The sequence below is a fragment of the Bos mutus genome, chromosome 13, assembly GCF_027580195.1.
Source record: "Bos mutus isolate GX-2022 chromosome 13, NWIPB_WYAK_1.1, whole genome shotgun sequence".
NCBI classification, from domain to species: domain Eukaryota; kingdom Metazoa; phylum Chordata; class Mammalia; order Artiodactyla; family Bovidae; genus Bos; species Bos mutus.
Genome location: NC_091629.1, coordinates 24,248,965 through 24,271,619, shown reverse-complemented (window position 1 = coordinate 24,271,619; position 22,655 = coordinate 24,248,965). Strand labels below are relative to the sequence as shown.

Below are 22,655 nucleotides of genomic sequence, written 5' to 3'. Positions count from 1 at the left end.
AAAAACTCTATTCAGCTCAGACTTTTTTTTTTTTTTTAATCATAACCAACCTTGGAAAAAACAAAAAATGACATCTAGGAGCAAAACTATTTCTTTTCATTCCCTGAATCCAGCTCCTCTGGGATCACTGTTATTCTCAGACTTTTTAAATGTAACATTGTCCTCTGTGATTTCAAGAGCAAAAGGAGCAAGATGATGCTGTTTGGTTTTCTGCATTTTTGAAAAAATTAGAAAAAGATCAGTTTGAAATTAAAGTAGCCAACAGACCAGAAGCAACAGACTTTCAAAACAAAATACCAAATGGCCAAAAAAAAGTCAGTCTTAAAAGTACAATTTACAAAATTGCATATCTCATAAAAACAAAAACATGAAATGCCTTTCCTTCTAGATTAGACTGTTTTCTCTCCAGAAAGAGGAGGAAAAAAGCAACCAATGATGTGAGATTAAAATAAAACATAAGTGTTATCCATCCCAGCAACGGGCTTCCCAGGTGGCTCAGTGGTAAAGAATCTGCCTGCCGATGCAGGAGCCTCAAGTTCAAACCCTGGATCCAGAAGATCCTGGGGAGGAGGAAATGGCAACCCACTCCAGTATTCTCACCTGAGAAATTCTGTAGACAGAGGAGCCTGGTGAGCTATAGTCCACGGAGTCACAAGGAATCAGACATGATTGAGCAACTGAGTGCACACACACACACACACACACACACACCAGAAACATCTAAAGAAATGGCCCACAGGGCATCAAATGTGGAGTGTGTGAGTTGTAAAAACTTGGGCACATAAGTTAACTTTTCTAGGACTCAGTTTCCCCTTCTGAAAGTTAGGTGCTATGAGTCAACAATTTGGGGGTCTTTTGTTATCTGAAGTTCTTTGTCTATATAAATGCTCACAAAATTTAATTCACCATCTTGTCTGAATACCAATACTGCACCTGTTTTACAACACCTCTCGGGGAAGCACGTTCATGTAGATAAGCCACAAATTTGTAAATGCCCGGGGCAGTAATACCCCTTGCATTTCTAAAGTTGTCTCTTTAGGAAATAAAGTCTCAAAGGAGACTTCATTTTTCCTCCCCCCAAAATAAAAATCTACTCAGCAACATTTCAGAGACATGATTTTTTTCTTTTCATTGAAAATATAGCTTCTATAGTATTATTTGCCTTTCTGGGAATTTCATTCGATTTGGAGGAAAATAATACCCCATAAGACTGGATTGTAGCACATGTCACTTGTAATCAGAGATTCCAAGCCTCCCAATATTCAATTATGTTTTTGTCTGTTTTTAAGGGTGAAATCTGACTTAAAAAAAAAAAAGTAAAAGCCTAGGGAGGTCACAAAGCAAGGCTTTGCTCTCCCTGAGCATTTTCTTTGTTTATTCACAGTATTCTTAAGTCCATGTGGAATGACAACTGCACCAGAGCCATGAAAGATTTCATGTGAATAGGAAATCCCCCATCACAAAGAAGGTTGATTTTCAGCTGGACACAAATGCAAAGTTAGAGAAAAGTATTGGCAAATGTTCCTGCTTAAGTCAAGATGCTGCAGTTTCATATCTGCTGCTGCTGCTGCTAAGTCATTTCAGTCGTGTCCGACTCTGTGCAACCCCATAGACAGCAGCCCACTAGTCTCCCCCGTCCCTGGGATTCTCCAGACAAGAACACTGGAGTGGGTTACCATTTCCTTCTCCAATGCATGAAAGTGAAAAGTGAAAGTGAAGTCGCTCAGTCGTGTTCAACTCTTCGCGACCCCATGGACTGCAGCCTACCAGGCTCCTCCGTCCATGGGATTTTTCCAGGCAAGAGGACTGGAGTGGGGTGCCATCTAGCCGACAATTTATAAAAGCCTCTTTAATCCCTATAGTGTCATTTTAAGGTAACTGGAATGCAGGATTTAAAATTTCATGTGCAGAAGAAAAAAACGTGTGAAGACAGCAGAGCTCAGGTTTCAAACCACCTTTTCCTTGGTGACACTGGGCTACCGCACCCTGGCTCTGCACTGGGGCAGAGACCCAGCAGACAGGCGAGCAGCAAGCCAAGGCAGCAGGCGCCAGGCGAGGTGGGAATGGGGAGGAGTTCCCTGGGCTTCGAAGGGAAGCAGGTGTGTGAACCTGGCCACCAGTATGGGGGTCAGCCCCACTCCTGCAGGTATAGCTCAGTTAGAGCTCAGTTAGAGCTCCCTTTGTCATCAGTGTCCTTCCCTGACCAGCTTCAACAGGATTTCCACAGCCTCTGCCGGCATCCTCAGTCCTTTTATAGGCTCTGCATGCAAACAGAATGAATAAACAAAAAAAAACCCAAACCCTCTGCCATTCATGATGGAGAAATGAGGATTAAAAAGCACTCTCCTCTTGTTTCTAAGATCAGAATTAAAGGTGCCCATTTTATTCACTTCTATTTAACACAGTACTGGAAGCCCTAATCAAAGCAACCAGCCAAGGAAAAAAAATAAAAGGTATCCACTGGAAAGAAAAGAGTAATCTCTGTTCAGAGATCACATAATCGTATATTAGATAATCCTGAATATTCTGCAAACAATTAGAACAAAGAAAGAATCCAGCAAAGTTGCAGTGTACAAAGTCAACACACAAAAATCAGTTGTGTTTCTATACCTTTAAAATGAATACAAAAAGTAAATTAAGAAAATAATTCCACTTACAATCACATTAAAAAGAATATAATATGTAGGAAAAAATTTAAATGTTGCCAAGGGGGCAAAAGACATACTCTAAAAACTAGAAAATGTTGCTGAAAGAAATTAAGACGCAAATAAAGAGGAAGACATCCAGTGTTTATGGACTAGGAGACTTCATATTGTTAAGACAGCAATACTAACCAGATGAAATGCAATCCCTAAGAAAATACCAATGCCAATTTTTTGCAAAAATTGAAAAATTCATCCTAGAATTCATATAGAATCTCCAGAAACCCTGAATAGCCAAAACAACCTTGAAAAAGAAGAACAAAGTTGGAAGACTCACACTTCTTGATTCCAAAACTTACTATAAAGCTACAGAAATGAAAACAATGTGGTACTGGCATAAAGACAGATGTGAAGGACAACAGATTAGGACGGAAAGCACCCAAATAAACCCATGCGTATATGGTGAAATACTTTTCAATGTGGGTGCCACGATGGTTCAATGAGGAGAGGCCTTATAACAAAGATCTTTGACTTTCCTAGCACAAAGACTCAGTGCTAGGAAAACTGGATATCCACACGCCAAAGAATGCAGTTGGCCCCTTAACTGATACCATATACAAAAATTAAAACAGGCCAAAGACTGAAGTGTAAAAGCTAAAATTATGAAACTCTTGGAAGAAAATATAGGAGAAAAACTTCAAGATATTGAGTCTGGCAGTGATTTCTTGGTATGACACCAAAAGCACAGACAACAGGAAAAAAAAAGAGATAAATTGGACTATATCAAAATTAGAAACATGTGTGCCCAAAAGGACACACGCAATTAAGTGAAAAAGCAACCCACAGAAGGGGAGAAAATATTTACACAGCATGTGTCTGATAAAGGATTAATATCTAGAATACAGAGAGAACTTCTACAACTCAATAACAAAAACAAACAACTAGGGTTAAAAATGGCAAAAGGCTTGAGTAAATATTTCTCCAAAGAAGATGTACAAGTGGCTAACAAGCAAATAAAAAGATGCTCCATGTAACTAACCATTAGAGAAAGGCAAATCAAAACCACAAAGAGACACTATGTCATCTATTAGAATGACTATTATCTCCCCTGCCCCAAAAAACCCCACAAAAAAAAACAAAATAACAAGTGTTAGCAAAGATGTGGAAAAACTGGAACCCTTGTGAACTCTTGGTGGGAATGCAAAATGGTGCAGCTGCTATGGAAAACAGTATGGCAGTTCCTCAAGAAATTAAAGAATTACCATAGAATTACCATATTATCTACGGTAATAGAGTATCTATGGTAATAGAATTACCATATTATCTATGGTAATAGAATATCTATGGTAACAGAATTACCATATTATCTAGCAACTCCACTTCTGGGTATACACCCCTAAAAACTGAAGACAAATATCTCTTTTAAAGAGATATTTGAACATGCATTTTCATAGATGCATTATTTACAACAGTCAAGACGCAGAAGCAACCCAAGTGTCCACTGATAGATGAATGGATAAACAAAATACGGTATTACATACAATGGACTAAATTCAGCCTTTAAAAAGTAGGAAATTCTGACACATGCTACAGTATGGCTGAACTTGGAGGACATCATGCTAAGTGAAATAAGCCAGTATTTCACGTGGTAAGTACACAGTGGTATTCATGCAATATGACGTAGGCTGATAAAACAAATGCTGTAGTGTCCCACTTATACGCAGTACCTAGAGTTGTTAAAATCAGAGACAGAAAGTAGAATGGTGAATGCCAGGTGCTGGAGTTATGGTGTATTGGGTTTTTCAGTTTAGAAAGATGTGGAGAGTTCTGTGGATGGATGGTGGTGATGGCTGTACAAAAATCTGAATGTACTTAACGCTGCTGAACCGTGCCCTTAAAATGGTTAGGATGGTAAATTCTGTTATATATACTGGAGTGGGTAGCCTTTCCCTTCTCCAGGGGATCTTCCCAGCCCAGGGATCGAACCCAGGTTTCCCACATTGCAGGTGGAATCTTTACCAGCTGGGCCACCAGGGATACTGGATTGGGTAGCCTATCCTTTCTCCAGCAGATCTTCCTAACCCAGGAATCGAACTGGGGTCTCCTGAATTGAAGGCGGATTCTTTACCAACTGCGCTATAAGGGAAGCCAAAATTCTGTTATATTTCACAACTAAAAGAGAAGGAAAAAGCTATAACCAGTTTGTTAGCTGAAATTCTTTTTGTTAATTAAAGATGAGAATTTGGCGGTCCAGCAACAACCCAGCCTTACAAATAAAAATAGAAGACAGGTAAAGTCAGGGTTGGGCGGGGCTGGAGCAGTGCACCTCGGCCCTCAGCCCACGACTGCCTCCCTTCACTCCCTTTCCTATTTCATCAACTCGCTGCAAAAAAATTAATGATAGCCTTTAGGGCACAGAAAGGATGCAGGCTTGAGGATACCTAGGAAACTGTTTAATGAACAATAAACATCACAAAAATATTTGTGTATTTCTATTTCAGAGGAAATTGTGCAACCAGATTTCCTGGGTATTTTTCTACAGCCATGGGGAGGGGGAGGATCAGACAATGGTGGGGGGGGGGGTCAGGGGTCACAGGCTCCTGGAGGCACTGAGTCCCACACCCACCCACACCCTCCATCATGAGACAGAAAGTTCCTCAGCCTGCTGACTCTTGAGAATCAGGCTCTGTCCATGGATGGCACCTGGGGCCATGCTGTCCAGCCCTGATTAGGTTGACCTTGAGCAGGTCAGGTCACTGGTGCGGTCCAAGCCTCCATCTTCCCCATGTCAAACAGGTATAAGAAGACTACCCATCTTTAGGACTGGCAGGAGCAGATCTGATAAGACATCACATGGACTGTGCAGACTCAGTAAAGGTCAGTTCTCACCAGGACTCCCAGGATGGTCAGCCCTCAGGATTCTATCAACAGGCTCCTGCCAAAATCAAGTGGTTTCTTCAGTCTCAATGGAGAGGTCTCCAGCCTTTCTCCATCAGACTCGGAAACCCTGAACCCTGTGTTAGAGGGCGCCACATGTGAAAGTCCTGAGTCCCAACTGCCCAAGGGGCTCTGTCTGCCGGGAAGACAAGCAGCTAAGAGAAATGAACCAGCATCATCCCTTGAGCTGAAACATTTTCAGCCTATGCACATCCTCTCATATACTTTATTTTTTACTGCACTTTGATGCGGCGCATGGAGGCTTCTGGGATCTTAGTTCCCTGACCAGGCATCAAACCTGTACCTCCTGCATTGGAAGGCAGATTCCCAACCACTGGACTGCCAAGGAAGTCCCCCGTCCCATATACTTTCAGTCATCTCCAGGCTACTTATGATGGCTAATACAAGGGAAACAGTTGTGAATACAAGGCAAATGCTACAAAACAGTTGCTGTGTGCTAAGTCGCTTCAGTTGTGTCCAGCTCTTTACGATCCCATGGACTGTAGCCTGCCAGGCTCCTCTGTCCATGGGACTTTCCAGGCAAGAATACCAGAGTGGGCTGCCATTTCCTTCTCCAGGGGATCTTTCCCACCCAGAGATTGAACCCAAACCTCTCACGTCTTCTGCGTAAGCACTGGCAGGCAGGTTCTTCCCAGGCGCCACCTGGGAAGCCCAAATAGTTGCTGGTACAGCAAATTCAAGTTTTTGTTTTGGGGGAGTTTCTGGAATTTTTTTTTTTTTAATGTTTTCTATCCGCAATTGGTTAAATCCACAAATGCAGAACCAGCAGATAGAGGGCAACAATAACATCCTCCCCCTCACAAGATATGAAGATGACCTGGACTGGGGCGATGGCCAGGAAGACTCAGAGAAACACAAAATGGGTACCACACAGGTTCATTTCAGGGCCTGAGCCATGGGACTCAACAGCACTTTGAAAGAATGCAAGGGTTTCACTCCCATCTAACCTCTTTTCTAGGATAGGAATGCTTTTCTCCGGGCACTTCCAATTCCTTTACACGCCACGGTGGCAGCAGACCCGGGGGGAGGGGGCGGAGGGGGAGGTGGGTAATGGCTTTTTCCGTCTAAATATTCCTCTCCATCTTCTGCAATCTTGGGCTTCTTGATCTTTTCCCCACTCCTCTACTTGAAAAAATATCGCTTTTATCACATGTTGCTCCAAGAAAAATACAATGTGCCCAGAGCACATTCCTGTCTGACTTCCTCTGGAAACACAAGTCAGGGTTGATTCCACTCACGGCGAGTGTTCTCACCCATCTTCTTGAACAATCCCAAGGCTCTCTCCCAGCTCAGTGCTCTCTTCAGTGCCCGGCTCAGGGGGGCAGGGAGGGAGGGGCAAGGGATGCTGGAGCCTGTTCAGATGCAAGATGAGTTCAGAAACCTGAGTTCTGCCTGCACCAGTCTTCTGGGGGAAAAGAAGAGTAGAGATCTACAGAGATCCCCAACTCCTGCCCCGGCAAGACAGTAGTGGTTCCACGGGACAGAACCCCAGGGTTCCAACAAAGGAACTGCCAAGGTCATGGTGTTGATCAGGGGGAAAGCAAGGGCAGGTCCATGAGTTTTGTACAAAGCTAAATTTTTATATTTTTAATAGGCTGTGATCAGCATCACTGCACTATTTAGGGATCTGAAAGTTTTACTACTCATTTCCCCAGTCAAGTCATTTGGTCTCTACCTATCCTGAGTCAGCAGAATGAGAAGCGGGTGGTTCATTAAGGGTCAGCCTCTCCAGGGACCCAGACCATGGCAATCGCTGAAACCACGGCGGTGGTTTAATGGCCAGCACATCTCCAAACCAGCAGTCAAGACAGCAGTCTGCCTGTCATTTCTTTAACACTTCTCCTCCCATTCTCAGCTTCCATCCACTGCTGGGAGGGTGCTGAGAACTCCCTACCCTAAGAATGAGGCAGGAGGGCAGGAGAGAGCCGATTCCTATCGGGCACTTTGACCACAGAGTAACCACTCACCACTGAGAATACCCGACTCTACTTCTGACCATGTGAGCTGGTCACACTTCCTGCTCATTTGATCAGTTTCCAACTTTACATCCTGCTATGGGTTGAATGATACCCCCACAGAAAGATCAGTGAGAGACCTGATCCCCAACACCACACTGAACGGGCCCTTTATTTAGAAATAGGGTCCATGCAGATTTCATCAGGTTAAGATGAGGTCTTTGCTGCTGCTGCTAAGTCGCTTCAGTCGTGTCCGACTCTGTGCGACCCCACAGACAGCAGCCCACCAGGCTCCCCCATCCCTGGGATTCCCCAGGCAAGAACACTGGAGTGGGTTGCCATTTCCTTCTCCAATGCATGAAAGTGAAAAGTGAAAGTGAAGTCGCTCAGTTGTGTCTGACTCCTAGCGACCCCATGGACTGCAGCCTACCAGGCTCCTCTGCCCATGGGATTTTCCAAGCGAGAGTACTGGAGTGGGGTGCCATCGCCTTCTCCGATGGTCCCTAATCCAATATGACTGGGGTCCTTATAAAAAAGGGAAATGTGAACACACACATGCAAAGAGAGGGCCATGTGCAGACCCAGAGAAAGGACTCTGTGGGAGGGTGGGAGCGGAGACTGGAGCCCTGTGTCTGCAGGCTGAGAACTGCCCGAGGCCACCCGAAGGCAGGAGAGGAATCCAGACTGTACCATCCTTGGCACCTTCAGAGGGAGTCACGGCAGCCCCAGAAATCTAATATATCTCAGTATTTTCACTAAAAGATGCTCTGGAGATGTGATAGGATGCTGCTAAGCGCATAGGTCCTGGCATTTGACAGACCTTTGTATTTTGGCTTCCCCACTTTTGTGCTGTGTGACCACACACATTACTTAACCTTTCTGTGCCTTGGGTCTATGATCTGAAAAAAGAGGGAAAATAAAACCACTTGCTGTGTCCCACAGGGACAATACATGAAGCAACCATCTCATGCATTGAGATGAAGTAAGGCGTTCGGTGACCCTGGCTGGTGTGACCGTCAGTTGGGATCTTGAAGCCCTTGTCAGTGGAAGCTCATATCTCCTGTAGCCCATGGCGTGCTCCATGGTCACACAACCCTGCATTCAGGAAGGCCTCACTCTTGGTTTAATGCTCTGCTGACACCTTCTTGAAATTAATAATTTTTGACCAGGGGCCCCCATTTTCATTTTGCCTAAGTGAAGTCACTCAGTCATGTCTGACTCTTTGCAACCCCATGGACTGTAGCCTACCAGGCTCCTCTGTCCGTGGGATTTTTCATTTTGCCATTTTCATTTTGCCTGGAGCCTCGCAAATTATGTACTGGTCCTACCTGGCCCCTCCAGTCACACACGTGGGTTGAAAGCTTAAGGTCCCTGGTGTGTGCAGGAGAGCATCTTCTTTAGAAGTGAAGCAACTCTTCAGGGTTGGGAGCCTTTATTAGCTTTAAGCATCTTTATCCCTCAGCCCATTGCTCAAGTCTTTCTGGAGGCTACATTCAAATATCCCAATGTCTTTCAGTTAAGTTCAGTCACTCAGTCATGTCTGACTCTTTGCAGCCCCATGGACTGCAGCATGCCAGGCTTCCCTGTCCATCACCAACTCCTGGATCTTACTAAAACTCATGTCCATCGAGTTGGTGATGCCATCCAACCATCTCACCCTCTGTCATCCCCTTCTCCTGCCTTCAATCTTTCCAAGCATCAGGGTCTTTTGAAATGAGTCAGCTCTTCACATCAGGTGGCCAAAGTATTAGAGTTTCAGCTTCAGCATCCATCCTTCCAATGAATATTCAGGGTTGCTTTCCTTTAGGATGGCCTGGTTGGACCTCCTTGCAGTCCAAGGGACTCTCAAGAGTCTTCTCCAACACCACAGCTCAAAAGCATCAATTGCTTCAGTGTTCAGCTTTCTTTATATTCCAACTCTCACATCCATACGTGACTACTGGAAAAACCATAGCTTTGACTAGATGGACCTTTGTTGGCAAAGTAATGTTTTATAATATGCTGTCTTTTTAATATGCTGTCTAGGTTGGTCATAGCTTTTCTTCCAAGGAGTAAGTGTCTTTTAATTTCATGGCTGCAGTCACCATCTGCAGTGATTTTTGGAGCCCAAGAAAGTCAAGTCTCTCACTGTTTCTATTGTTTCCCCATCTATTTGCCATGAAGTCATGATATTAGTTTTCTGAATGTTGAGTTTTAAGCCAACTTTTTCACTCTCCTCTTTCACTTTCATCAAGAGGCTTTTTAGTTCTTCTTCACTTTCTGCCATAAAGGTGGTATCATCTGCATATCTAAAGTTATTGATCTTTCTCCCGGCAATCTTGATTCCAGCTTGTGCTTCATCCAGCCCAGCATCTGGCATGATGTACTCTGTATATAAGTTAAATAAACAGGGTGATAATATACAGCCTTGACGCACTCCTTTTCCTATTTGGAACCAGCCTGTTGTTCCATGTCCAGTTCTAACTGTTGCTTCTTGATCTGCATACAGATTTCTCAGGAGGCAGATCAGGTGGTCTGGTATTCCCATCTCTTGAAGAATTTTCCACAGTTTGTTGTGATTCACAAAGTCAAAGGCTTTGGTGTAGTCAATAAAGCAAAAGTAGGTGTTTTCTGGAACTCTCTTGCTTTTTTGATGATCCAATGACTTTAATCTCTAAATCTGAGCACTATATGCACTTAAGAAAAAAAATCTCTCCTGCAGAAACTTGTTCCAGGTTTGAGGAAAAGAATGAAGAGAAAGCGTTTTCATGGCTCATGTTCTTCCTAACTTCATGGCCTGAGCCCCAGCGCCCTGGGCTGGGGCTGCTGAGAGAGGGGTGGCTTCTACAGAAACTGGCAGGCTGCCTCACAACAGGCAAGCTTTTATTTTTAGCTCAAAGGGATATTTGGCCTCTTTAGTCACTGTGCCCAAGCCTTCAAGAATCTTCATGCCTTAACTGTTTAAGTCAACAAAGTTGTATTAAGTACCTGCTAGAGACGATGTCGGAGAAGGCAATGGCGACCCACTCCAGTACTTTTGCCTAGAAAATCTCATGGATGGAGGAGCCTGGTAGGCTGCAGTCCATGGGGTTGCTAGAGTCAGACACGACTGAGCGACTTCACTTTCACTTTTCACTTTCATGCACTGGAGAAGGAAATGGCAACCCACTCCAGTGTTCTTGCCTGGAGAATCCCAGGGACAGGGAAGCCTGGTGGGCTGCTGTCTATGGAGTCGGACACGACTGAAGTGACTTAGCAGCAGCAGCAGAGACGATGTGGAGAAAAGGGAGCCCTCCTATACTGCTGGTGAGAACGTGAATTGGTGCAAGCCCTATGGAGAACAGTATGGAGATTTCTCAAAAAACTAAAAATAAGAACTATTATTATGTCCCACTCCTGGACATATACTCAGAGAAAAAATGTAATTCAAAAAGACACATGTACCCCAAAGTTCTTTGCAGCATATTTATAATAGCCAGGACATGGAAGCAATCTAAATGTCCACCAACAGATGAATGGATAAAGATGTGGTATATATACACAGTGGAATATTACTCAATCATAAAAAGGAATGAAATTGGGTCATCTGTAGAGATGTAGTTGGACCTAGAGTCTATCATACAGAGTTAAGTAAGTCAGAAAGAGAAAAATAAATATCATATATTAGCAAATATGTCTGGAATCTAGAAAAAATGGTACAGTTCAGTTCAGTTGCTCAGTCATGTCTGACTCTGAAACCCCATGAACCGCAGCATGCCAGGCCTCCCTGTTCATCGCCAACTCCAAGAGTTTATCTAAACTCATGTCCACTGAGTCAGTGGACATCCAACCATCTCATCCTCTGTCATCCCCTTCTCCTCCTGTCTTCAATCTTTCCCAGCATCAGGGTCTTTTCAAATGAGTCAGCTCTTTGCATCAGGTGGCCAAAGTACTGGAGTTTCAGCTTCAACATCAGTCCTTCTAATTAACACCCAGGACTGATCTCCTTTAGGATGGACTGGTTGGATCTCTTCGCAGTCCAAGGGACTCTCAAGAGTCTTCTCCAACATCACAGGTCAAAAGCATCAATTCTTCTGTGCTCAGCTTTCTTTATAGTCCAACTCTCACATCCATACATGACCACAGGAAAAACCATAGCCTTGACTAGGTGGACCTTTGTTGACAAAGTAATGCCTCTGCTTTTTAATAAGCTGTCTAGGCTGGTCATAACTTTCCTACCAAGGAGTAACTGTCTTCTAATTTCATGGCTACAATCACCATTTGCAGTGATTTTGAAGCCCCCCAAAATAAAGTCAGTCACTGTTTATACTGTTTCCCCATCTATTTGCCATGAATTGATGGGACCGGATGCCATGATCTTCATTTTCTGAATGTTGAGCTTTAAGCCAACCTTTTCACTCTCCTCTTTCACTTTCATCAAGAGGCTCTTTAGTTCTTCTTCACTTTCTGCCATAAGGGTTGTGTCATCTGCATATCTAAAGTTATTGATATTTCTCACAGAAATCTTGATTCCAGCTTGTGCTTCTTCCAGTTCAGCATTTCTCATGATGTATTCTGCATATAAGTTAAATAAACAGGGTGACAATATACAGCCTTGACGTACTCCTTTTCCTATTTGGAACCAGTCTGTTGTTCCATGTCCAGTTCTAACTGTTGCTTCCTGACCTGCATACAGGTTTCTCAAGAGGCAGGTCAGATGGTTTGGTATTCCCATCTCTTTCAGAATTTGCCACAGTTTGTTGTGATCCACACAATGAAAGGCTTTGGCATAGTCAATAAAGCAGAAATAGATGTTTTTCTGGAACTCTCTCGCTTTTTCGATGATCCAGAGGATGTTGGCAATTAGATCTCTGGTTCCTCTGCCTTTTCTAAAACCAGCTTGAACATCTGCAAGTTCACAGTTCATAGTATGGCTTGGTGAATTTTAAGCATCACTTTACTAGCGTGTGAGATGAGTGCAATTGTGTGGTAGTTTGAGCATTCTTTGGCATTGCCTTTCTTTGGGATTGGAATGAAAACTGACCTTTTCCAGTCCTGTGGCCACTGCTGAGTTTTCCAAATTTGCTGGCATATTGAGTGCATCACTTTCACAGCATCATCTTTTAGGCTTTGAAATAGCTCAACTGGAATTCCATCACCTCCACTAGCTTTGTTTGTAGTGATGCTTCCTAAGATCCACTTGACTTCACATTCCAGGATGTCTGGCTCTGGGTGAGTGATCACACCATCATGATTATCTGGGTGGTGAAGATCTTTCTTGTACAGTTCTTCTGTGTATTCTTGCCACCTCTTCTTAATATCTTCTGCTTCTGTTAGGTCCATACCATTTCTGTCCTTTATTGAGCCCATCTTTGCATGAAATGGTCCCTTGATATCTCTAATTTTCTTGAAGAGATCTCTAGTCTTTCCCATTCTATTGTTTTCCTTTATTTCTTTGCATCGATCGCTGAGAAAGGCTTTCTTATCTCTCCTTGCTATTCTTTGGAACTCTGCATTCAAATGGGAATATCTTTCCTTTTCTCATTTGCTTTTCGCTTCTCTTCTTTTCACAGCTATTTGCAAGGCCTCCTCAGACAGCCACTTTGCTTTTTTGCATTTTTTTTGGGATGGTCTTGATCCCTGTCTCCTGTACAATGTCACAAACCTCTGTCCATAGTTCATCAGGCACTCTATCAGATCTAGTCCCTTAAATCTATTCCTCACTTCCAGTGTATAATCATAAGGGATTTGATTTAGGTCATATCTGAATGGTCTAGTGGTTTTCCCCACTTTCTTCAATTAAATCTGAATTTGGCAATAAGGAGTTCATGATCTGAGCCACAGTCAACTCCATGTCTTGTTTTTGCTGACTGTATAGAGCTTCTCCATCTTTGGCTGCAAAGAATATAATCAATCTGATTTCAGTATTGACCATCTGGTGATGTCCATGTGTAGAGTCTTCTCTTGTGTTGTTGGAAGAGGGTGTTTGCTATGACCAGTGCGTTCTCTAAGCAAAACTCTGTTAGCCTTTGCCCTGCTTCATCCCGTATTCCAAGGCCAAATTTGCCTGTTACTCCAGGTGTTTCTTGACTTTCTACTTTTGCAAAAAATGGTACAGATGATCTTATTTGAGAAACAGAAATGGAGATACAGACATAGAAAACACACCAAGGAGGAAAGGGGTGGGGTGGGTGGGATGAATGGAGAGGTTGGGATCGACGCAGATACACTACTACGTATAAAACACATAATGAATGAGAACCTACAGAGTAGCACAGGGAATGCTACTCAGTGCTCTGTGTTGATCTAAATGGGAAGGAAATTCAAAAAAGGGGGCGTATATAAACATACAGTTGATTCACTTTGCTGTACAGCAGAAACACAACACTGTAAAGCAACTATACTCCAATATTTTTTTTTTTAAGTATCTGCTGTAGATACGCCAGTGCTACTCTGGCAAAAACCAGACAAGCCCGTAACTTTCCCAGTGCATCTCAGATGCAGACAGGTACTGAGAAGAGAGACTGATAAATGGAGCAGGAGCCCTTGAGATCAACAGCTATGAACCCTTGACATGCTTGTGGTTTTCCAGCCTGTCCACCTCCTGGGGCAGACATAGACCAGGGGATGGGTTCACACAGGGGAGTCCCCTGAGAGAGATGACAACAGAATTCAGGTTTATGCCAAAGAAGGGCTATCACCCTAGACCCCAAAATCCAAGCTGGGAAGGAGGCAGGTGAGGATGTGACATGAATGAGGTGCAGGGACCCGATGGCAGGGCCAGTGGATTGTAGAGCAGGGCAGGGGCTGAGCCAAAGCAACTCTACATGAAAAACAAGGCTTCACATCTCATCATTGAGACAGAGGACAAGGTGGTTTGAGTCCCCTCACCAATGGCCACTGGTAAACTCATCTGTTGAATGTTAAATTCTTCTGAAAATGCTTTAGCTGTTACAGTATTTTGCCCCTGCTTCTGTGCTGGGTTTTCATACGGTGTATAAATACGCTTAGATTGTTTTGTATCTTGGTCCATTTTCCCAGCACTCACTAAAAAAAGTTTCCTCAAAGGTAGTTTTGTTAAATTGAATAACACACAAGTATACAGCTGTATAAGAACCTTTAGTTCAGTCAACCTTCAACAACTACGCTGCCGTTTATTGATTTTTGTCTCTGTTTCTAGAATGATGTTTCATTTATAAAAGCATCAGAACCTCTGAGAACACAGTCTTGGTTTTCAAGTGAGGCTCTTTTTCTCTCTCCAGAAGAACTGAGTACAGCTTCCTCTGAAGCATTCCATTTTTTTCCTCAATCATTTTCCATGGTGTGTACAGGGAATTCTTCAGTACAGTAAACACCAACTAAGGCCCAGATGTTTAAATGAACTTATGGAGAAACAATGGTGAAAAATGCTACTTTTTCATACTATTCATTTTCTTTTACCCTTAATGTTGATCATTTTTTTCTCTTGCAATTGTTATTTTAATGGTTTCTTGGTACTTACACTAAATGATAAAAATTCCGTAGGAAAGTAAGTCAGAAAGGGAAAAACAAATATCGCATATTAACGCATATATATGGAATCTAGAAGGATGGTGCTCATGAACCTATTTGCAGAGCAGTCATGGAGACACAGACATACAGAACGGACTAATGGACACGGTTCGGGGAGGAGGAAGGAGAGGGTGGGATGTACCGAGAGAGTAATATGGAAGCATACATTACCATATGAAAACTAGATGGGAATTTGCTGCATGACTCAGGAAACTCAACCCGGGGCTTCCTAACAACCCAGAGGAGTGATGGGGAGGGACGTGGGAGGGAGGGCCAAGTGAGAGCGGACATGGGTAAACCTATGGCTGATTCATGTGGATGTTTGGTAGAAACTAACACAATTAGTGAATATCGTAAAGCAATTATCCTTCAATTAAAAGTAAATACATTTTTAAAATAGGAAAAAAATAAGAAAAAGATCGATTTCCACCTTATGTCAACAGTTAAAATTAGATCTGATGATAGATCTCTTGAGATCTTAAGTCATAATGTTTAAACTCTCATCTCAGAAATATCTGTAAATGACATGACTGACAAGGCCTTAATCTCCAAAATATACAAACAGCTCATACAACTCAACAACAACAAAAAACAAACCCAATCCAAAAATGGGCAGAAGACTTAAGCAGACATTTCTCCAAAGAAGAAACACAGATGATCAACAGGCACATGAAAAGATGTGCAACATCACTAATCATGAGGGAAATCAAAGTCAGAACCACAGTGAGGTATCACCTCACACCCGTCAGAATGACCATCATCAAAAACAAGAGAGGTTACAAATGTTGCTGATGTGGAGAAAAGAGAACCCTTTCTGCACTATTGGTGGGAATGTAAATTGGTGCAACCACCACAGAAACCAAAATAGAGATACCTCAAAAAGTTTACACTAGAACTGCCATATGGTCAATTCCAATTCTGGATATTTATCCAAAGAAAATGAAAACAGGAACTTGAAAAGATATCTGCACCTCATGTTCACTGCAGCACTATTTACAATAGCCAAGATATAGAAAAAAAACCTAGCTGTCCATTGATGGATGAACGGATAAAGATGTGGTTCAGTTCAGTTCAGTTGCTCAGTCGTGTCTGACTCTTTGCAACCCCCATAAACCGCAGCATGCCAGGCCTCCCTGTCCATCACCAATTCCCAGAGTTCACCCAAACCCAGGTCCATTGAGTCGGTGATGCCATCCAACCATCTCATCCTCTGTCATCCCCTTCTCCTCCTGCCCTCAATCTTTCCCAGCATCAGGGTCTTTTCCATTGAGTCAATGAGTCGCATCAGATGGCCAAAGTATTGGAGTTTCAGCTTCAACATCAGTCCTACCAATGAACACCCTGGACTGATCTCCTTTAGGATGGACTGGTTGGATGTCCTTGAAGTCCAGGGGACTCTATATGTATACAATAGAGCATTATTTAGCCATCATAAAGAGTGAAATCCTGCCATTTACAAAAACATGAATGTACCTTGAAGGCATCCTACTAAATGAAATAAGTCAGATAAAGAAAGACAAACACCTTATAATCTCATTTATATGTGGAATTTTTAAAACACACACACACAGCCAAGCTCATAGAAAAAGAAGACAGATTGCTGGTTGCCAGAGTTGTAGGTGCAGGGGGTAGGGACAGGGGATGAAATGGGTGAGGGTGGTCAAAAGGTGGGTGAGGGTGGTCAAAAGGTGCAAACCTCCAGGTATAAAATAGGTAAGTCAGAGAATGCAGTGAACAGCATGCTGACTACAGTTAATAATACTGTATTGCATATTTGAAAGTTGCTAAGTGAAAGTCACTCAGTTGTGTCCAACTCTTTGCGACCCCATGAAATTCTCCAGGCCAGAATACTGAAGAGGGTAGCCTTTCCCTTCTCCAGGGGATCTTCCCAACCCAGAGATCAAACCCAGGTCTCCCACATTGCAGGTGGATTCTTTACCAGCTGAGCCACAAGGGAAGCCCAAGAATACTGGAGTGGGTTGCCATTCCCTTCTCCAGCGGATCTTTCCGACCCAGGAATCGAACCAGAGTCTCCTGCATTGCAAGTGGATTCTTTACCAATTGAGCTATCAAGGAAGTTGCTAAAATAGATTTTAAAAGTTCTCATCACATACACAAAAATTCTGTAACTGTATAGTGACAGATGTTACCTAGACGTACAGTGATCACTTCACAATATAAATACTGAATCATTAAGCTACACACATGAAACTAATATAAAGTTGTTTGTTAGAAAATAATTCACAAACTAGGGGTAGTCTGGGTCCTGGCCAGTCACAAGTTCTGAATGGTCCGACTCACCATCAATGCAGGCATTTTCTCTTCCCTTCCAGGCCCCTGGACATGGGCCTCTAGGTTCTGCCTTGACCTCATTCTACTTGTCCTGTGGCCTGTCCCTGGGTTAGTTCACTGGCCCACTCTGGTCCCCTCAGTATCCCAGTACCCCAACTCTGGCTCTTTACTGACAATTTCTACCGAGGTAACATGCAGGACTTTTAAACTCAACAGATTAGAAGTCACACTCAGTATTTCTTCCCGACTCTCTCCCTTGGCCACACATGCAGAAGGACACTCACATGCTCACTCAGGAATACCCACCCCATCTGATTGGTCCATTTTTCTCAAAACATTCCTTTCCTTGACCTCTGTGACACCATCCTATTAAATACAGATCTCTAAAGGAGCCCACATATCTTCTAGTCTTTGGAATAACCTATGAAACAAATCTGCAGACACATGTGCTCAGCACTGGAGACCTAGAAATGCCTCCATCCAAATGCAGATGGACGTTAAATTCACCCAGCCTGTCTGATCACAGTATCATCTTTTCCAGGGCTCCTCCTAGCCCACCACTCTCCTCTGAATCCCTGAAATACACACTGGAATCCTCTGTTCAGCTCCTCTCTTAAATGCAATCAAGCCTGAATAGCCAGGGGTACCAATGGGTGAAAAGTACCTAATAGATTGCAGGCAAGCTCTGATTCAAAAACAACTGCCAACAATGGGTGTGTCTGAATTGGGGGCTTCTGAGGCGCTGTCTAGGGAGGCTGGGTGAGCTCTGCCTGCTTACCGCAGCCCAGGGAGCCCACTCACTAGGGCCTGTTTGCACTGCTGACCAAAGAACTCCAGGTCCCTGAGACCCGATCACACCAGGGGGTGGGATGGGGAGAGCACTGATTCATGTTAATCAGATGCATGCGTGTGCAAATGCTAAGTTACTTCAGTCGTGTCTGATTCTTTGAGATACCAGGGACTGTAGCCCGCCTGTCCATGGAATTCTCCAGGTAAGAATACTGGAGTGGGTTGCCATTCCCTCCTCCAGGGGATCCTTCTGACCCCACAGGGATCAAACCCATGTTTCTGATGTCTCCTGCATTGGCAGGTGGGTTCTTTACCTACCTAGCACCGCCTGGGAAGACTAATCAGATGCATAGAAGCTGGCAAGCCAACAATTCACTCTAAATTTACAAGGGGGGATTACTCTGCCTTTTAAATGTCCAGAACATATATTTTTACTCTTCTGCACACTAGTATTCCTTGAACATTGCCTAGACGTTAGGAGGTTTTGCATGAACTAAGCAATTTCCCCAAGTGGACCCCTTAAGAATGGTGGATCCGGAAGACGCTTCCTGGTTCTGGGGCCAAATGAAGTTGGCAAACATTCCATATTATGGAGTCATCCTAAAGAGTCCCGATGCACATAATAATAATGGCACTGAAAAGTCCTGCAGTGGAAAACCTGCTTAACCTTCTTATTTCTCTAAAACATTTTACCCCTGTGACTCTGTAGTAATGTCTCTGGAAAAGTGCCTCTGAACACACCACTGCGTAAATTCTGTTCTGGACATACACTTCATGGTGTGTGTGTATCTGAGTCCAGCCACCTCCAGCAAGTCAGCAGGGGTTCAGCTAAAGGAGTACTGGGCTTGAGGCTCTACTTCCAACTTTGGTGCTTTAACCTGTCCAGGCCTCTGTTTTTCTACCTACCAAACGGAATTATTAGTGTTGTTGTGACAAACAACTGTGATATTATCTGGAAACGCATTTTATAAAGCACTAGAATAATACGATTATCTGCTAAGGATATACTTATTGCTCTGCAACTCCTCCAAATGCTTTTTACAGAAGGAAACTTCTGTTCACTCTTTCAACACCCATTCACGAAGTGTTAGGCAGTAAGAGCTTGGAGCTGGCTTTCACCCTTAGGAAGTTCAAAGACAGAGGTTGAGCAGGGGCCACTGAATACTGCTCAAAAGTAATTGCTTCCCAGGTGACTCAGTGGTAAAGAATCAGCCTGCCAATGCAGGAGACAAAGGATGCGCAGAAGACGAAGGTTAGAACCCTGAGTTGGAAAGAGCCCCTGCAGTAGGAAATGGCGACCGACTCCAGTATTCTTGCCTGGAGAATCCCACGGACAGAGGAGCCTGGCGAGCTACACTCCGTGGGGTTGCAGAGTCAGACAGGACTGAGCAAACATGCATGTACAATACACACCCAAGGACTTGGGGTGCCTGACCAGGGAAAGGCGGCCGGAATTCAGCTGAAACCACTAGGAATCTGGCAGTATCATCAGACCTGGATTGACACGAGGAACAGGACAGAGCCTCGTGGTGGAATGTGGGCAGTGCCTGTGCTAATTGGGCCCAACTGTGGCTGACCTCTCAGGGCTGCATACCCTCGGACAGAGGAGAAATGAGTTATCTGTCTCCTCCAAGAGGAAGGGGAGGATTTAGCTCCCCAAAGAGATATTTCTGGAGAAGAAAATTCCTCTTTGTAGTGGGTGGTGGCCCTTGAATTTGGAGAACTGGGAGGGGGACCTGGGGTGGGTTTGGGGGAGGGCTGCTTGGACGTTCTCTCTAAACAAGCACATACCTGCAGCCCTAGAGGGAGTCAAGCTGCTTGCATCTATTTCTGCATGGGGGGGGGGGGGGGAGGGAAGGGCTATTTTAGATCTCCTTCTTCCCTCAGAGAACATGTTTGCAGCAGGGAGAGGGTCTCCAGACAAAGGAGGTCACAGTAGCAGGGCGTTCTCCTGTCCCCAGCCTCCAAAGGCTGAGAGCAGAGTCCCCAAACCCCAAAGCTCCTGTCAACCACCAGTGTTCTTTCTGAGGTCCCAAATAGGAGCCCCCCACCGCCCCCCTCGCCCCCCTCAATCCCAGGCCACGATGCTGTAGAGGTGCCAAGGCAGGGACAATGCATGTTTGTTCTAGAGATAGAATTGGAACTGGAGGCCAAAAAGGAAATGCCCACCTCTATGTACACTCATAAAAATACTCTCGCATACTTGAACTGGGTAAAATAGTAGCAGTTCCACAGTCAAAAAACAACTTACAAGGGAAAACAATCCGAAAAAGAATGTATCTCTGTGTACAGCTGAATCACTGTGCTGTATACTTGAAACTAACACAACAGTGTAAATCAATTATATTTCATGTTTTTTTTTAGAGTCACAGTAAAAACAAAAGAACATGACTATTTATTCTGTTTAAAGCCGCACTGCCTAAACTGCAGCATGCCACTCTGCCAAGGCTCAGAAACCCCCAGGTGGGGTCTAGACAAACAGGGCGATTGGAAACACTGTTTCCACCGCACAGTGACGCAAGGTCATAACCACAACCGGTCTTGATGTAAAACGTTGACATTTTGTTCAGGGGATTTTTCACATGAAAGTTGATGGTTTTCAACAGTGCATTAAAATACTATTTTTGTTAATGACCGAGTTCCGCCAGCTGTTTGTTTTTGCTGCAATATTTACAAAGTCCTGTTGGTCGGAAGAGTGCCCTGGGGTTTCCTTACTGAAGACAGCACGTTCCTAAGAAACCCTACTGTGCCTGAAACCCTCAGGGCTGCAAGAAAATACAGCCCCCCAGCTTTCGGGTTTTTGTGGCTTTCTGTCCTGAGTTAGGAAAACCCCCTGCACCCCCCTCCACTAGAGAAGCCAGGCGCCGGTGAGGGCCCGAGGTGGGGGCGGGGTCAGCCTCTCGCCTGTATTTCTTGGCAACACATCACAGGCTTTAAAGCTGAATTCTGCAAACTCTCCGAAGTCCCGCGGCCGTCGGGGGCGAGGGGCGCGGGTGGGTAGACACTGCGCTGGTGGGACCCGAGTCCAAGGGTGGAGACCGAACCCGGAGATGAGGGGACGTGGAAGCCTCAAAGTGTGAGAGTGACCCCCTCCCTTCCGCGCAGGAACCCTGGGCTCCTCCGCCTGCCGCACCGCCATCAATCACCGCGACAGCCCCTTCTTTCCCCGGCCGGCCTCTCCCCCGCAGGAGTGGGTGAGGGGAGGAAATCTCTAGCCCGAGCGTCTGCCCCGCACACTGGCCGAGCGCACCGACCCGGTCTGCCCCGGGCTTGCGACCCCAGCTCCAGGTTGCGCGGCTCAGGGCGCACTTGACACACCGTCTGCATCCCCGCAGGTCCAACTCCATTCAAGTCCCCGCGGCCGTCCGCCGTGCGCCCGCGCACCCCGAGCCCCCGCGCCTGCAGCCGCGGTGTCCCCCTCCCCACTACCCTCCGCGCAGAGGCCCCGGGAGGATTCCCGCTGGGAAAGACCATCCTGGCCCAGTCCCGGCGCCCCTACTCCCTGGTGCCCCCTTCCCCGTGCGTCCCCACGACCCCAGAGCCGCTCGATTGCCAGGCCCCCCAGGTCTCCTCCAGAGGGGAGGAGCGTGCGAGGACTAGCACCCCGCGCCCCGAACCCTGCAAAGCCCCCGCCCGCGTGCGCCCGTTGGGGGGTCTCCAGGCGCTTGGGGTGCAGGCCCAGGGGGTGGGGTCTCCGCTGCTGCCGCCCCTTACCTCGCACAGGCCCTCCCCGCAGGTCTCGGAGAGGGGGGCGACCCGAGCCCCGCGGACCGGCGCCGGGATGACTTGCCCCGCCCGGGAGGCGCTGTTGGCGGAGGAAGAGGAGGCAGGCGAGGGAAGGGCTTTGTGTTTGCCTCGCGTCCTCCCTCGGCTCCAGCTCGGGCCATCCCCCTCCCCCAGCCGCCCTCCCGAACTCTGGAGCGATGGGGCGGAGGAGCCGAGGGGGCGAGGAAGGCGCCTGCGCGACCCGGGTCCACCCCCGCCCTGCCCCCCCGCCCCCCACCCCCCACCCCGTACCGCCCACCCTGCGCCCCGGGACGCGCAGCCTCTACGCTCACCCCGGCAGCCGGCGCCCCGGCGGCAGGGCGGAGAGCTGCGGCAGAAAGTTGATCTAACCCGGCGCGAACCCCGCTGGCCCGGCTCCCGACCCACCTCGGCGCCGCCGCCGCGCTTTGCTCGCTCCCCCGGGGAGAGCCAGGCTGTTGTTCCCGGAGACAAGGCCCAGCGTCCCCTTTCGATCTGCTCATCCTCCCGGCTGCATGAACACGTGCACCCCCCCTCCACGGAACCAGCCCCACCGCCCCGCCGCAATCCCCGATCCGCCGCGCGGGCTGGGAGCCCTAGTCCCGGAAGCCCGAGTGGGGCGCGGCGCTTTGTCCCCGCTTTGAACGCGCCGGGTGCCTGCCGCGCGATGTTGTGCTCGTCTTCGCTGCATAGGGGGCCGCCTGGGATTGTTTCTGCATGAGCAGCCCAGCCCCCGGCCCGCGAGAGTGCGAGGATGTGGTTCGGC

At 46.0% G+C, this 22,655-nt stretch overlaps 2 protein-coding genes across 9 annotated transcripts in view; one reads left to right on the top strand and one right to left on the bottom strand.

Moving 5' to 3' along the window:
• RIN2 (Ras and Rab interactor 2) overlaps positions 1 to 22,436 on the bottom strand; it is a 208,795-nt gene extending 186,359 nt beyond the window's left edge. For 4 of the 8 annotated variants that reach the window (XM_070381145.1, XM_070381142.1, XM_070381151.1 and 1 more), the window contains exon 1: positions 21,860 to 22,071. The gene's annotated coding sequence lies outside the window, so the exon portion shown is untranslated. Of the gene's footprint in view, positions 1 to 21,859; positions 22,072 to 22,203; positions 22,222 to 22,297 lie in introns of those variants that run through there. The other 4 variants (XM_070381154.1, XM_070381158.1, XM_070381143.1 and 1 more) reach the window with 3 other exon arrangements.
• LOC138990484 (uncharacterized) overlaps positions 1 to 22,610 on the top strand; it is a 33,994-nt gene extending 11,384 nt beyond the window's left edge. The window contains exons 2-3 of the mRNA XM_070382010.1: positions 21,251 to 21,339; positions 21,498 to 22,610. Of these exons, the coding sequence (XP_070238111.1) occupies positions 21,251 to 21,339; positions 21,498 to 22,610 (1,202 nt within the window). The remainder of the gene's footprint in view (positions 1 to 21,250; positions 21,340 to 21,497) is intronic.
• Positions 22,611 to 22,655: the final 45 nt, after the last annotated feature.